Source organism: Megascapheus bottae, chromosome 16 (assembly GCF_031878675.1).
Source record: "Megascapheus bottae isolate mThoBot1 chromosome 16, mThoBot2.hap1, whole genome shotgun sequence".
Taxonomy (NCBI): domain Eukaryota; kingdom Metazoa; phylum Chordata; class Mammalia; order Rodentia; family Geomyidae; genus Megascapheus; species Megascapheus bottae.
In genome coordinates, this window is record NC_143524.1 from 45,227,384 (window position 1) to 45,242,621 (window position 15,238).

General features: G+C 51.9%; 1 protein-coding gene across 1 annotated transcript; it reads left to right on the plus strand.

Annotated features, from left to right (window-relative positions):
• The first annotated feature begins 575 nt into the window (after positions 1–575).
• Tpbgl (trophoblast glycoprotein like) lies at positions 576–3,470 on the plus strand. The gene has a single exon (XM_090348427.1). It carries the CDS (start codon positions 899–901, stop codon positions 2,066–2,068), a length of 1,170 nt encoding a protein of 389 aa, XP_090204553.1. The 5' UTR covers positions 576–898; the 3' UTR covers positions 2,069–3,470.
• Positions 3,471–15,238: the final 11,768 nt, after the last annotated feature.

Consider the following 15,238-nt stretch of genomic DNA (forward strand, 5'->3'; position numbering starts at 1 on the left):
ACTTGCATAGAGACAGAACACTGGGGTGGGGGTGTGGAGTGCGTGGAGGGGAAGGCAGTTGCTTCCCACTTCCCCAAAGCATGAGACAGGGTCAAGGGAAGGGTGGTCGCAGAAGGCCATCAGGGATGGTGGCACAGCTTTGTCTGAAGGAGTTGGGGGTCTTAGAGGAGGCCGCAAAGGCTGGGGATTTTCCAGTCTCAGCTCCTTTGATCAGAGTTGAGCAAGAGGCTGAAAAGCAAGTAACTTTCCCGGCCCACCCCAAGGCCTTGCCTCTCGGGTAGGGGGAGCCTTAAAGTCCTCCCCGCCCCCCCACGTTCGCCCCAGTAAAGTCCCACCTGCCCGCTCGCGGCGGCCGGCCCCGCCCCACACGTGCCCGCGAGGGAGGAGGAAAGAAGAGGCTAAAACCGGGACTGGGAAGGGAGCGGAGGCAAGTCAGAGAGCCGCGAGCCAAACTTCTCAGCAGCCCCGGGACTGGCGAGCCGAGGAGGAGCCCGCGGCGGCCGAGCCCCGGATTCTCCTCCCCCGCCTCCCCCAGGCGAGGAGGGCGCGGAGACTCCGCTGGGGGCGGAGGAGGAGGTCGGGAGGCGGGGAGGGGGAGGTAAACCCTGCCCACTGGGCTCGGAGCCCAGAACAGCCGCGGGAGTCGGAGGCCGGCGCGCAGGGCCAGGAGGGCGCACCGAGGGCGGGGGGCTCTGCTCCCCGCCTGACCCCGGTGGCCCCCAAGGCAGAAAAAGCGAAGACTCCGCGGGACTTCTAGAGCTGGAGGAGAGACCGACGGAGATTGCCTGCCGCTCCGGGTCAAGGACTTGCCCCGCCCGCCTCCCCCCTCCCTCTCCCAGGCGCTCCCAACTCACTGGTGAGCGCGGCGGCCCGGGCGCTGGATGCGGGGACGGCCGCGATGGCCCCGCGCGTGGGACAGCCGGGGCTTTGGGGGCCGCTGCTACCGGGGTTGCTGCTCGCGGCGGCGGCGCTGAGCCGACCCGCCGCGCCCTGCCCCTTCCAGTGCTACTGCTTCGGCAGCCCCAAGCTGCTGTTGCGCTGCGCCTCGGGCGCCGAGCTTCGGCAGCCACCGCGGGACGTGCCGCCCGACGCGCGCAACCTCACCATCGTGGGCGCCAACCTGACGGTGTTGCGCGCGGCCGCCTTCGCCGGCGGGGACGCGGACGGGGAGGAGGAGGCGGCGGCCGCGGTGCGCCTGCCGCTCCTGACCGCGCTGCGCCTCACGCACAATAACATCGAAGTCGTGGAGGACGGCGCCTTCGACGGGCTGCCCAGCCTGGCGGCGCTCGATCTGAGCCACAACCCGTTGCGCGCCCTGGGCGGAGGCGCCTTCCGCGGGCTGCTTGAGCTACGCTCGTTGCAGCTCAACCATGCGCTGGTGCGGGGCGGCCCCGTGCTGCTGGACGCACTGGACGCCGCGCTGGCTCCGCTGGCCGAGCTGCACCTGCTGGGCCTGGCGGGCAACGCGCTGAGCCGCCTGCCACCCGCCGCGCTGCGCCTGCCGCGCCTCCAACAGCTGGATGCGCATCTCAACGCACTGGTCGGCCTGGGCCCCGACGAGCTGCGCGCGCTCGAACGCGATGGCGACCGGCCGGGCCCGCGTCTGCTGCTCGCCGACAACCCCCTGCGCTGCGGGTGCGCCGCGCGCCCCCTCTTGGCCTGGCTGCGCAACGCCACGGAGCGCGTACCCGACGCGCGCCGCCTGCGCTGCGCCGCCCCGCGGGCGCTGCTCGACCGGCCTCTGCTGGACCTGGACGAGACGCGCCTGCGCTGCGCCGACGGCGACCCCAATGGGCGCGGGGACGAGGTGGACGTCCAGGGTCCGGAGCTGGAAGCTTCCTATGTGTTCTTCGGGCTGGTGTTGGCACTTATCGGCCTCATCTTCCTCATGGTGCTCTACCTGAACCGCCGGGGTATCCAGCGCTGGATGCGCAACCTGCGCGAGGCGTGCCGGGACCAGATGGAGGGCTACCACTACCGCTACGAGCAGGACGCCGACCCGCGCCGCGCGCCCGCCCCGGCCGCCCCCGCCGGCTCCCGGGCCACTTCCCCGGGCTCGGGCCTCTGAGCTTGGCTTCCTGGGGTTGGAGGGGAGCTGTCCCTGCCCAGCCTGGAGCGTTGCAGCTAAGACACCCACCAGTTTGGAGCACTAGGGACCTTTGGATTATGGCATCGCTCCCGCCTGGAGGTCCTAAGAGATCCCATCAAAAATCCAGAGACGTCCTATAAGATTCCAGAAACTGCCCTCTCCCACCTCGGGCTGATCCATCCCTTCCATGGAAAATCTCCTCCATCTTTTCGGAGTCTCCCAGAAGGCTCTGTTCTTAGATCCCAAAGCTCTGAGACTGCCTCCACAGTCCATGCTTTGAACCCAACCCTAGACTGTACTGACCCCCTACTTTCAGCTGAGAGCCCTCAGCCCACCCCCACGTCCTGGAACCTGCATATCCTATTCTAGTTGCAGAAGCAGAGCATCCTCATGGGAAGGCTTTCTGGTCTTGTCCCAGATCTCTGATCCCTCCATCTTCCGTGGAGAACCACATCCTGGGACCCTGCTGGTTGGGGCGTCCCCCTCCCCCTTTCCCCCTCCCACGTGTGTGGGTGCATTTCATACCCTAGCCCAGGCTCAGGTCCCACCCTTCCTAGACCCAGGCTTGGTGCTTAGCTTCTGATATCTTCCCCATTCCAGGAACACCCCAAAGGCGCGTTCATGTGCATGGCAATTATCCTCAGCTTTTCCCATGGGGTTTGGTCCCCCCAACACACAGTGCTGGACCCCAATCTCAAGCCCTCAGCTCTTCACCCCCAAGTTCTAGGTTTTCTGTTTCCAGGACACCCATGGCTTGCACGAGTAACACCCTGCCATTCACTGGCCAGTCAGTGAGGAATCCCTCGCTGAGGCATGCCACCTCCTATGCTTCCACCACGATCTGTGCAGTCCTTCAGCACAAGGGCAGGTGCCAAGCCACTGGGCATGGCAAGGATACAGTGGGGCTTCAGAACCAGAGTTGTTGACCTCAGAATGGGGAGGGGATGGGACTTGCTACCCACCAAGTTATCCATTCACTTGCCCACCTAGGGTGGCCCCTCTCCTGGAAAGTCTTGCCACCTCACCCTGCCCAACACACACACTATATTCCCACCGTCATCCATAAGCTTTCCAGAAAGAGATGGGGATCTCATCTCCTGTGCTAGGCACAAGCCTTCCTGTTTCAGGGTCAGAGCCTCAGTGCCCTGCCTTCTGCATGATCCCAAAGCACAATTGGTGAGTGGAGAGGGGCCCCTCTCCCCACCGCCCACCCCTAGGTCAGGCAGAATGGCTGGCCTGTGTTGTCTCTGCACAGGACATTTCCCTCCTTTAATATACTGGCTTGAGGCCTGCCTTCCCACCTTCACCTGGAGAAACCTGGACCTCCCTTGGGCAGTTTTCTATAAAGTCTGCAATAATCTCGGATATTCTGCTCTTGTAAGTGGTGCCGTGTCATTTCTGCTGACTTGGGGCGTTGATGCACGATTGGTGACGTTTGGGAGGATATTTCAGGTCTCCCTGAGATGAGGCAGTGACCCGTGTGTGTGCTGGGACAGGGGAAAGAATTGGGCTCTGGTTGCACATGGCAGGATTGAGGTTAGTATGGATCTCATTATATTCCTTCCCTCCCTCCTACGCCAAGGATGAGGAATAGAAGGAAAAGAGGATGTGGAGAATGTGTGGGACTCTCTATGAGCTGTGAATAACCGCTTCAGGATAAAAAGCAGACTGGTTTGCAGAGCAGTGTCTTGGATGAGTCTGTGGAGAGGAAGTCCAGCTGCAGAATGAGGCCGTTTGTTAGAACAGACAGGAAAAAGGGGTTATTTGTTGCTCTTGGATCATCCAATCGATAGGGTGATTTCCTGATCTCTCTGGTGTCAGCTGCACTCTCCTGGCTGGAGAGGCAAGACCATAGCAGGTATGGGGGAAGAGGCTAAGAAGCACCAGCGTAGAGGTGAGAGTGAGAGTGAAAGGACCCCTTGAGATATGAGCAGCCAGGGGCTACATGGGCCTCAGAGATCCTAGACTGGGTTATTTTGCATTTGGATCAAGGAGCTCTAGAATCCTGGGGCACAAAGATAGAATTCTGACATTTAGAAACTTGGGGTCATGGGTGACTCACGGCTGTAATCCTAACTACTCAGGAGACTGGGATCTGAGGATCATGGTTCAAAGCCAGCCTGGGCACTAAAGTCCGTGAGACTCTTATCTCCAATTAACCACCAGGAAAATGGAAGTGGTGCTGTGGCTCAAGGGGTAGGGCGATAGCCTTGAGCTGAAGAGCTTAGGGACAACGCCCAGGCCCAGAGTTCAAGTCCAATGACCAACAAAAGAAAAGAAAAGAAACTTGGGGTCATGTGACTCCAGAATATATGCTTTTCAAATGCTGAAGAGGACCTCAAGAGTACCGTGGGACGCCTCCACAGCTGTCCTGACAGACATGAAACCTGTGCAGGACTGTCTTCATCTCTTTCCAGAAAATTCCTCACTGAGAAGGGATTATAGGCTCTAGAATGACCTTCAAGAGGGACCCTGACAATCCTATAAAACAAAATAGTGGGCCGGGAGTTTGGCCTAGTGGTTAAAGTGCTTGCCTAGCATGCATGAAGACCCGGGTTCGATTCCTCGGTACCACATACATAGAAAAAAGCCAGAAGTGGTGCTGAGGCTCAAGTGGTAGAGCTCTAGCCTTGAGAAAGTCCAAGGACAGTGCTCAGGCCCTGAGCTCAAGCCCAGGACTGGCAAAAAAAAAATAAAAATAGTGATGGCCTAACATAGAGAACTGTGTCTCTAACAGATTGACTTAGTACCTGAGGGGTGCCCTCTGATAAGGTCACGTAAAACCAAAATAAATCCTGGCAAATAAAGCATGCTATCAGCCATGTGCTTGTTGTCAGCAAAAATCGGAGGCTTTTATATTAAATGTACTGTACCAAGAACTTGCATTTAATTGAACTACTGTACGTATCAGCAGTTACTAAAAATCACCCAAGTGCAAGTTGGTCTTTAACCTTAGTGTCATTCAGTGCTAGCTGTTGAAAGTCAGCTCTGGTCTTCTACTCTTGTTGCAATCTATCAGGGTCCCAGGGTCTATAGCTGTGCTTCTGCTGCAAGCCTAGCCATTCATTCCAGCTGTATTGAATGCAACTCTGCTAGTCTTAGAGATGGTAAAGACCTAGAGAAAGCATCACATTTACTCAAGGTCTACAATGAAATGATGAGAATGCAGAGTAAGCTGACCAGCCTCGGGCATCTACTTAGAAGAAAGTACCTGCCAATGATAGGGAGTTAGGGGAGGTTGTTTTGTTTTTGGTGGGGTTGCTGTGTGAGGATCCAGTCGTCTACCACTGAGTAACATCCAGGCTGGCCTAGAACTTAGGATCCTCTAGCTCAGCCTCTTGAGTGCTGGGATTACAGGCATGCACCACCCTCACTCCGTGGATCCCTCCCCCATCACTCCAGAACCTCTCTCAGAAGCTCCTAGAGAGCTGGGCAGAGTCACAGGAGGCCTTGGGGGTGCAGGAGTCATGGCAGGGGGAGGGGAACTATCTCTAGGTTGTCCTCATAAAGAGCAAGTAAGGAGGGTAAAGAAGAGAGGGAGCAAGAAAGTCTAGGTGTGACTATCAGAAATGTGTGAGACATGAAACTGTTGTGTACTTGGAAAGATCTGGCAGACTTCCCAGAGTTCTAAGACAGGGTAAGCAGCATGAAATTGCCTTTCAAAAACATCTCCCAGGAGGCCAGGAGTTTGGCCTAGTGGTAGAGCGCTTACCTAGCATGCACGAAGACCTGGGTTCCATTCCTCGGTACCACATACAGAGAAAAAAAGAAAAAAGCCAGAAATGGTGCTGTGACTCAAGTGGTAGACCTCTAGCCTTGAGAAAGCCCAAGGACAGAACTCAGGCCCTGAGTTCAAGGCCCAGGACTGGCAAAAAAAGAAAAAAAAGAAAAATCTCCCAGTGGGGTGCTGGTAGCTTACAGCAGTAATCCTAGCTGCTCAGGATGCTGAGAGCTGAGGATCAAGGTTCAAAGCCATCTCCAATTCACCTCCCCCCGCAGATCCCCAAAAAAAGCCAGAAGTAGAGCTGTGGCTCAAGTGGTAGAGCATTAGTTTTGAGCACAAAAGGTCGGGGACCCAGCCTCTAAGTTCAAGGTCCAGGACTAGCACACACACACAAAAAAGCACAAGCTCAACTATCTCTCAGAGAAGCTGGGCTTGCTTCTACACCCTTCCCCTGCCCATTCCCCCAGACCTGGAGAGGAAGAGCTAGAGTCTAAGATTGGCTTTGAGTTTAGAATCCAGTGACTTGCCACGTCCCTTGGCCCTTAGGCCAGAAACACCAGGTGAGAGCCTCCTGTGAGCTAGGTGCTGGGGAACCCAGCAGAGCTGCCTCCTACAGTTCTGGCCCAGGCCAATGTCATGCCCTTGGACACACAGCAAGTGCCATCTTTCCAGGCTTAGCGGGACTTGTGACACTGGAGGCACTGCCTGCCCGCTCTGAAGTCCCCAGCCTGTCTAGAAGACTCTCAGTCTTCAATTTATGGGCATGGCCTTTCCCGGACTGGGGAAATGACAAGGGAGATGGGAAAAGTCAACAGTGCTCTGATGCAGGTGACCCCCTGCATCCATCTTTGCTGCATCTCTATCCTTCCCCTCAGCAAAACCTCAGAGTGACTTACCAGGAGCTGGCCAGCCCCACTCATGCCACTTCAACTAACCTTCTCTTGGCTGCCCGGGAGTCTGTGCAGTTCATGTCTCCCGGGGCTTCTTGCCCTGCCTTACCCTGGGTCTGAGACCCTGGCACAACCACCTCCCTCTTCACTTAGTACTTCTATCCTGTGGTCATTACCTCCAGCTGAACCAGAGAGGAAACTGAACTAGAGAGGAAAAAGGCCAGCAAACCATGGAGAGATTAGGGGATTTCCACAGTCTGCAGCTACGTCCTGCTCCAGCCTCCTGCAAGCAACAGTCCTGTGGAGGGCCAGCTCCATCACCACCACCACCCCTGCTGAAGAGAAAGGGGCACTTGTTCTGGGCACCCAAGCTTAGAAGTCCCAGCTTTCAGCCCTTCCCTCTAGTGTCTCTACTCTGCTGCGTACTTGCTGAGAAGCAGCTCCTGTTCACAGAGATGGTGACTAGGGAGGGTCACTGGGAGGATAAAAACACAGGGGGGCAACCAAGCTGGTAATCTTTGGTATTCAGTGGGCCACTGTAAATAGTTACATGGAGACAAGGATACATGGGTTGGATTCTGGTGAGTCTTGGCAAGACTAGGCTGGAGAAAGGAAGAGTGTGGGTGCCTTGAACCTACCCTCCACCCACACCAGCCTCCTCAGGTCTTCATGATGGAGCTCGGCCATTTGCTGCTATCTGCCTTTGCTCACACAGAACCTTCTTCCCCAATGTAGGGAGAATTCAGAGCAGAGTTCCTGGGCTTTCCTCACCTCACCCCTCTACCACTGCTGCATCTCAGAGCTTTCCCTGTGCTGACTGGTTTGATTGCTCCTGCCAGGCCAGAAGTTTCTCCAGGACAGAGGCTGAGCTGGTTCCCTTCTAAGCCCCTCAACCTGGTACAGAGATTTGCAAACCTCCTCTGGCTCCTGCTCCATCCCCACCACCATCCCACAGAAATACAACCTGCAGGGGGAAAGGCATACCACTGGCTGTTATATACTTTCTCCCTGACAATCATATACTTCCTTCCATTCTCACTAAGATTGTACTGATGTAAGAGATCTTGGCAGCCAAATCCTGTTACTGTTCTAAGTGAGTAGACAAAATGTAGTATTAGAAAATGCAATCATGCCAAATGTAAATTAATCTTAGTTTTTTCATTGCAGTGTTTTTTGTGTGCCAGTCCAGGGGCTTGAACTCAGAGCCTGAGTGTTGTTCCTGAGCTTTTTTGCTCAAGGCTAGTGTTCTACCACTTGATCCAACACTCTACTGTTTTGGGGGGCAGGGGGTGGTAAATTAGAGATAAATATTTCATGGACTTTCCTTCCTGGTCTGGCTTTGAATCATGTCCCTCAGATCTCAGCCTCCTGAGTAGCTAGGATTACAGAGGTGAGCTACTAGTCCCCAGAGCACTTCAACTTGTGTGTTTGTGGTTTATGTTTGCGCGCGCGCGCGCACACACACACACACACACACACACACACACACACACACGCACCAGCCCTTAGGCTTGAGCACTATCCTTGAGTTTTTGTGCTCAAGGCTATTGCTCTGCCACTTCAGCCATAGCTCTCCCTTAGTTTTTTTGTTTTGGTTTGGTTTTGGTTTGGGGTTTTTTTTGTGTGTTTTATTTTGGTGATTAATTGGAGATGAATCTCACACACTTTCCTTCCTGGGCTGGCTTTGAACCACAATCTTCAGATCTCGTCCTCCTGAATAGCTAGGATTGCAGGTGTGAGCCACCAGAGCCTGGATCACCTCAACTTTTTAAATATGATTACAGCCTTCTGTCCGTCCCTCCTTTAGAATACCTGTCCCGGATTCCGTCCCAACAGCAGTTGCAGTGGTCTCCACCCCAGGGAGCTGCAATGACATCTGTTAGTAGGTCTGGAGCAGGGCAGAGCCAGCTTCAGTTTTTCTTGGGATGCATACATCATCTGTTGGTGGTGATAGGAAAGTTCAATCTTAACCCACAATGCCTCAGGAAATATTTAAATGCCCACTATGTGCCAAGTGTTGTGTTAGGAAGAAGCTGTGGATACTATTCTGGCAGAAACTAATGAAGTCTCTCCTTACAAGACAATGAGAATAGTAATAGTTATACTATTGTTCTAAGTACTTTCCTTGTATTAACTGACAAGGCTAGGACATTTTACTGACAAGGCTAGGAAATAGGTATTACTATTCCTCCTTTACAGAAGAAATAAGGCACAGAGAGATGAGTAACTTGCTCAAGGTTACATGTCCAATAAAGGGCCAAAAAGCCTTAAAATTCAGGCAATCTGTCCTGGAGCTATGTTCTTAGGCACTGAAGGCTCACCTATGTCCTAGCTACTCAGAAGGCTGAAACCTGAGGATCATGATTTGAAGCCAGCTGGGCAGGGAAGTTTGTGAGACATTTACCTCTAATTAAAGCCAGATGATGAGTGGAAAAAGCTATCAAACAGTATGCAGACCCTGAATTCAAGCCCCAGTAGTGAAGAGAAGCTATATATTTTACCTTGGCCAGAATTTGAACTACCTGTTCAGTTTTCTGGGGTTTGAACTCAGGAACTCATGTTTGCTTAGCTGGCACTCTTCTACTTGAACCGTACCTCCAGCCCAACTTTTTTGTTGGTTATTTGGGTGGGGAAGGGTACACATGCATCTTAAGGCTTAAACTCAGGGTCTGGGTGATGTCCTTGAGCTTTTTTGCTCAAGGCTAATGCTCTACCATTGAGCCACAGCTCAAATGATTGGAGAAAAGGGTTTCATAGTTTTTCTTCTCAGGCTGGCTTCAAGCTACAGTCCTCAGACTCCCGCAATTATAGACATTTATTTTGAAGATGGAGTCCAGCGACCTTTTTCTACATAGGTTGTCCTTGAACCTTGAATCCTCTAGATTTCAGCCTCCTTCCTGATTAGCTAGGATTACAGTCATAAGCCTCTATCTCCTGGCTCTGTTCAGTTTCTTTGATTTTTCAGCCATTTATAAAAGCCAACTGAAGTGATGTTCAGAATCATAATGAAGATAGTGATAGCAGTCAACGCTAAATGTCTCTCTCATTTCCACAATCCTTCAGAGCCGTCCCCCTAAACTGTGGCCAACCAGTCAAAATAATGATGTCTAGGTTTTGGGTCTGATCAATTGCCTACTTAGCATCAGACCTACTTGTTTCAGTTTCTTTTTTCTCTGCATTGTCAGGCACTGATCTTATAAACTACATTTTCCAAAATGTCTTAAAAATTCACTTTTAGATTTTCTTTTGTCGGTTGTGGGACTTGAACTCTAGGCCTGGGCACTGTCTGTGCCCTTGAGCTCTTTAGCTCAAGGCTACCGCCCTACCCCTTGGGCTATAATGCCACTTTTCTGGTGGTCAATTGGAGATAAGAGTCTCATGGACTTTAGTGCCTGGGCTGGCTTTGAACTTCGATCCTCGGATCTCAGCTTCCTGAGTAGTTAGGATTGCAGGCGTGAGCCACCGCACCTGGCTTTCACTGTTAGATTTTAAATTGGATTCTGTAAATAATAAATAGTGACATAAAATCAGAGGTCATGGGGAGAAGGCAGAATATTTCTTCTACTCTATTTGGTGCGGGCAGCATCCCCCAAATGACTGTTAATCAGATTTTTTAATTGCTGTGATAAAAATGTCTATCATAGACAATGTAAGGGAGGAAAAGGATGTATTTTGATTCAGAGGGCATCGTGGCTTAGGAGAGTATGGCAGAATGGGACAGCTCACCTCATGAGAGCCAGGAAGGAGAGGGGAGAAGAAAGGAAGAAGGGGAGAAGGAAAGGAAGAGAAGGAGAAAAGGTATTGGCTTGTGTTGCCTAGCTTCCTCTTGCACCATTTTTTTCATGTGTGTGCCAGTATTTAGATTTAAACTCAACGCCTGATCACCATCTCAGATCTTTCATTGATGGCTGGTGCTCTAACACTTGAGTTACATAACTCTACTTGCAACTTTTTCGTGGGTAATGGGAGATGAGTCTCCTAGGTTTCACAGACTGGGCTGGCTTTGAATTGTGATCCTTAGATCACAGCCCCCTGAAGAGCTAGGATTACAGGTCTGAGCCACTGGTGCCTAGGTTTCCTTCCTCCTTTTATTCCATCAAGGCTCCCAGCCTATGCAAGGGGGAAGCCCACATTCAGGTTGAGTCTTTTCCCTCCAGTCTAGTTAGTTCTCTCTGGAAATACCTCCCAGCCACATCCATAGATGTGCATTCTGATTCTCTGTCTTGCTTGCCAATCTAATCAAGATGACAGTTGAGATTAATCACTACAGTCTGTTTTATGTTTTGGATGCTGTTGACATCCTCTTCCCCTGTATCCGGGTTAGGCTGTCCTGGTTCCTCGGCTGAGGCCATACACCCCCTCTCTACCCTAGAGGTGGTGATGGTTTCCTGTTGTGCCTGACCTTTGGGTCACCTCTCATCCCATTTGCCCTTTCATCTTCAACATTTTAATAACCAATTTCCCCAATTAAAGTAGCATAGGACTGCTAGTATAGCTCAGCAAGGCCCTGGGTTCATGAGCAGCATGAAAATCCTGTCATAGATTCTATTTTTCTGGGCTGGGATGGACACAGCCCATGCAGGAGCAGAGCAGAAGCTCTAGCTCTAGCTCCCATCTCTTGGATTGGATGCCAGTGTCTGTCCAGTACCCTTCATACGTTGCTGGAAGGTAACAGCTCCACCTACTGGCCTGCCAGGAAAGCAAGGCTTTTGTCTAAGTTGCCTACTTTTCAGGAATGTAAAAAAAAGTTGTTCCATTACATAATCAATTTTGTAGAAAAAAATTTTATATTCATGGCCTCTTAGTTTCATATAAAATTAGTACACTATCTACTAAAATGTCTCTTCCTCATCTTGAGCCCTCTCCTTCAGTGTGTTCTGTTAGCCCAAACAACAGGTAATGCCCGGAAAACCCGAGTGACTTCAGGAAGACACCAGTAGAGCAGGAAGAGGACTAGACAGCAGACAGGCCAGCACTAAGATGAAAACTGCAGCTGAGGAAGCAGGTAGAAGATGAGGGAAGGAGGGGTCACCTGGCAGCAAAACAGCAGTCATGGACTCCAGGGGTTCTGAGAAGTATCCGGGGCTTGCCAGGACCTTGAGGCTAGTCACTGGCCGGAGGGGGACAGGAGAAAAGTTCTTAGTATCTTCAAGAGCGTTGGAGCTGGAGGCTACAGACAAGGGACAGAAGGCTGAATCCGAAGGGCATTGGTGGCTCACGCCTGTAATCTTAACTACACAGAAAATTGAGATCTGAGGATCATGGTTCGAAGACAGCCTGGGCAGAGAAGCCTGTGAGACTATCTCCAATTATACACCAAAAAAGTCACAAATGGAGCCATGGGTTAAGTGATAGAGCACTAGCCTGGAGCAAAAAAGCTCAGGGCCCCAGGACCAACACCTCCCCCCCCACAAAAAAAATCAATTTGGGGTCAGCCAATGGTACTACTGTTAAGGATATGTGAGATTAAAATAAAAGCAGGACCAGGCATGGTAATGCATGCCTGTAACCTCAATTTGGGAGGCTAAGGCAGGAGATTCTCAAGTTCAAGGCCAATCCTGTCAAAGGTGGCCTAAGACTGTTTTAAAATCAAGCAAGATACAAACAAAAGGGCCGGGACTGTATTGCTCACTGGTAAAGTTCTTTCCTGACACATAGACTCTGAGTTCAAACGTCAGTACCAAGAAAACACACACAAGCAGTATCCTTTGTCACAGAAGATCTTTAATGACCTCTTATCTATTTTTTTATTTGTCCTGTTCGATTTGAATAAACTATAATAACTTATCTGACAGAATAAGGAATGCCACAGGTAACAGATTAACCTGGAGGTGATCCAGGAATGAGAGTGTCACAAATAATCACTTCACAGAAGGGCCACAGACCTGGCAAGGCAGAAGAAGGAGACTCACAAGTTCAAGGCCACCCCTCCCCTCTATACCTGGTACATACACACTGGTTCCCACCCCACAGAAAGAAGCAACCCCTGGAGCATCTGGGATTGGATCTTAGCACTGAGCAGATAAAGTCCAAGATAGTGTGCATGTCCTTCATTCATACCCCTAGGCTCCGAAGTTCTGCCACCTAGGCCAGGACCTCACCCGCCTCTCACATGCTGCCACCTCCTATGAACTCCTTCTCTATTGCCCTGGAAATAGCCCCCATGAGGTGACGGATCCTGGTACTAGCTCCACTGTACATATGGGGAAACTGAGGTGAGTAGGTCCCTTCTGACTAACTGAACATAAAATGTCAGTGAGCACTCTTTCTCTGGTGCCATGCAAACGGCAGTGCCCTAGGCTTGACCTTCCCACATAGAAAACTGTGGGAGATAGGAAGGAGGCAGGAATTTCTGCCAAGGGCTGGTCCAAAATGAGGGGCCTGGGCAGAGAGGCAGGCAGAGAGGGAAATCCGGAAGTTCCGGGAGGGAGGACCAGCCTCTATTAGGATGCATCCTGCCCTCAGCCGAGGGACTTCGGTCATCAAAGTCCACCTGACCTTAAGTAAAAAGGAACCTGACTCTACTCCTCCAAATCATCCCCAGAAGTCTGGCCCAGGGGCACACACGAGTCCTAGGTGGAGATCAGGCCTGTTTCCTTGCTACATGAACTACCATCCTGTATGAGCCAATATCCAGGGTCAAAACCCCATCCTTCCCGAGCACCAGGCCCTGCCTGAATCCATCCAGGCTAGAGCTTCAGGGTGGGTCAGCTAAAAAAAAAAACATCAAGTGGGTCCGTGTGACTTGTGCCTGTGTGTGTGAGCAAATGCTCGGGCCTAGGGAGCCCAAGTTTCAATTCTAAGACATTGTGGATTGGAAAGCTGGAGCCGTTCCAATATGAGAAATAGGACCTGTGCTTGCTGGTTTGAGACCAAACCTCAGAGTGGTGGTTTAAAGTTTTTCCTCAAAGCAGAGTTTAAAAGTGAACCCTTACTAGGCAAGAGAGATGAAAAGCAGAGTTGTTTGGGTGGTTTGGGAAGAAGGGAGGGGGCTAGAGATTCAGCATTTGCCCCCACCCTGGGTAGCAGCCACTGACAAAAGTTTTGTGGGATTCCGGAGTATCTGGTTAGAAAACCACTGAATGTCTGTAGACCATGGGTCCCAGGGACCTGTGCTTTTACTTCCCCTTTGGGGTGAAAAGGTGGAAGAGGATTTGGGGGTGGGAGGAAAGGTGCCCCCCTTCCACAAGGCCTCCCTGTTAAGGTGGTGGGTAGTGCCCTGTGGAGAGGAGTGGTAAGAGGTGGGGATTGCACCCACAGGTAGGCTACTTCATCCTGGAGGGAATGGAGGCAAAATTGATGGAGCTGCGGGGGGCTGGGAGAATAAAACACCATGCCTAAAGCAGACTATGAATGAGGACTGGTGGAGATACATTTGGTCCTTGAGTTTAAAAAGAAACCAATCAGACCAGGCCCAGACCTGTACCCATGAAACCCTATGGGTTCAAGATCAGGCCTGGCCCCTTCCTCCTGGATGGGTGGTCATCCCCAAGCTCTAGTCACTAACAGAAGAGAAACTTCCTCTCTGGTTGCAGAAATCTCAAGGCATGCAGCCTGAGCTTTCCCTGGGCCAAAGGTTTTCCCAGGGTTTACCAGAAAACTGTAGTAGCTCTGGTTGATTCTGCATGAGGCCTGCCACTTGGAAGAGAATAAATGGGCAACTTCTACTGCCCCTCATGCCTGGAATTTGATAGACCCATGATATGCAGGTTCAGATTCCTAGCTTGGGGTCAAAGCCAAGGTGTTGGAGACCTGAGAGATGAAAGATGGAGAGTTCCAGGCCTGTGAAGGCCCAGAGGTCTCTGAACCTCTGTCCTGTCTCTGTTCTCATGTCCTTGGTCATGGCATTTCTGAATAGTTGAAAACTTTCCTTCCAGCTCGGTCCCCAGGGCAAAAGTGGCTGCGTGTCATTCTGACTGACACTGACTGAGAAGCCAGGTGAGAGATGAAGGCTGGTAGACAGGGTAGGCTTCCTGTGCGACCTTGGTCCATGCCCTACCATGGCAGGTCACTACTTGGGCAGTGGTTTACAACTTGTAGACAGCTGGCCTCTGATTTCTCTGGGCTATATAGAAGTTAGGGTCTGAGCCAGGCAGGAAGGCCTTTCTGTACCACTTGTTTGGGAAACGGCCTAAGAAGTTTCTCGAGGCCACTCAGCTGGTTGGTGACAGCCAGGACTGAGGGGCAACACTGGAGATATCCAGAACAGCATTCCTGTCACTGCACTGAGGGAACCAGCTTGTCAGCAACCTTCCTGCTGAACTCAAACCCCACAGGACTCCACTTCGTCTTGTTTGGGCTTTGAGGTTGAGATGAGTATGGGGTCCAGTCAAGTACTTTGCTCATCTTTCTAGGAAACTGAACTCTTAAGTTAGCTGGCCCTCTGCTTGATGGCATTTCACCCAGGGAATGTTCTTCCTCTCTGACCTGACTGGCACCAACATGCTACCCTCATGACTCACTGGATCGGGCTGCTCAGCTAGCACAGGCCCCCAAAGGCTCAGAAAGTGCCGATGCTAAGGGCTGGATGCCTAA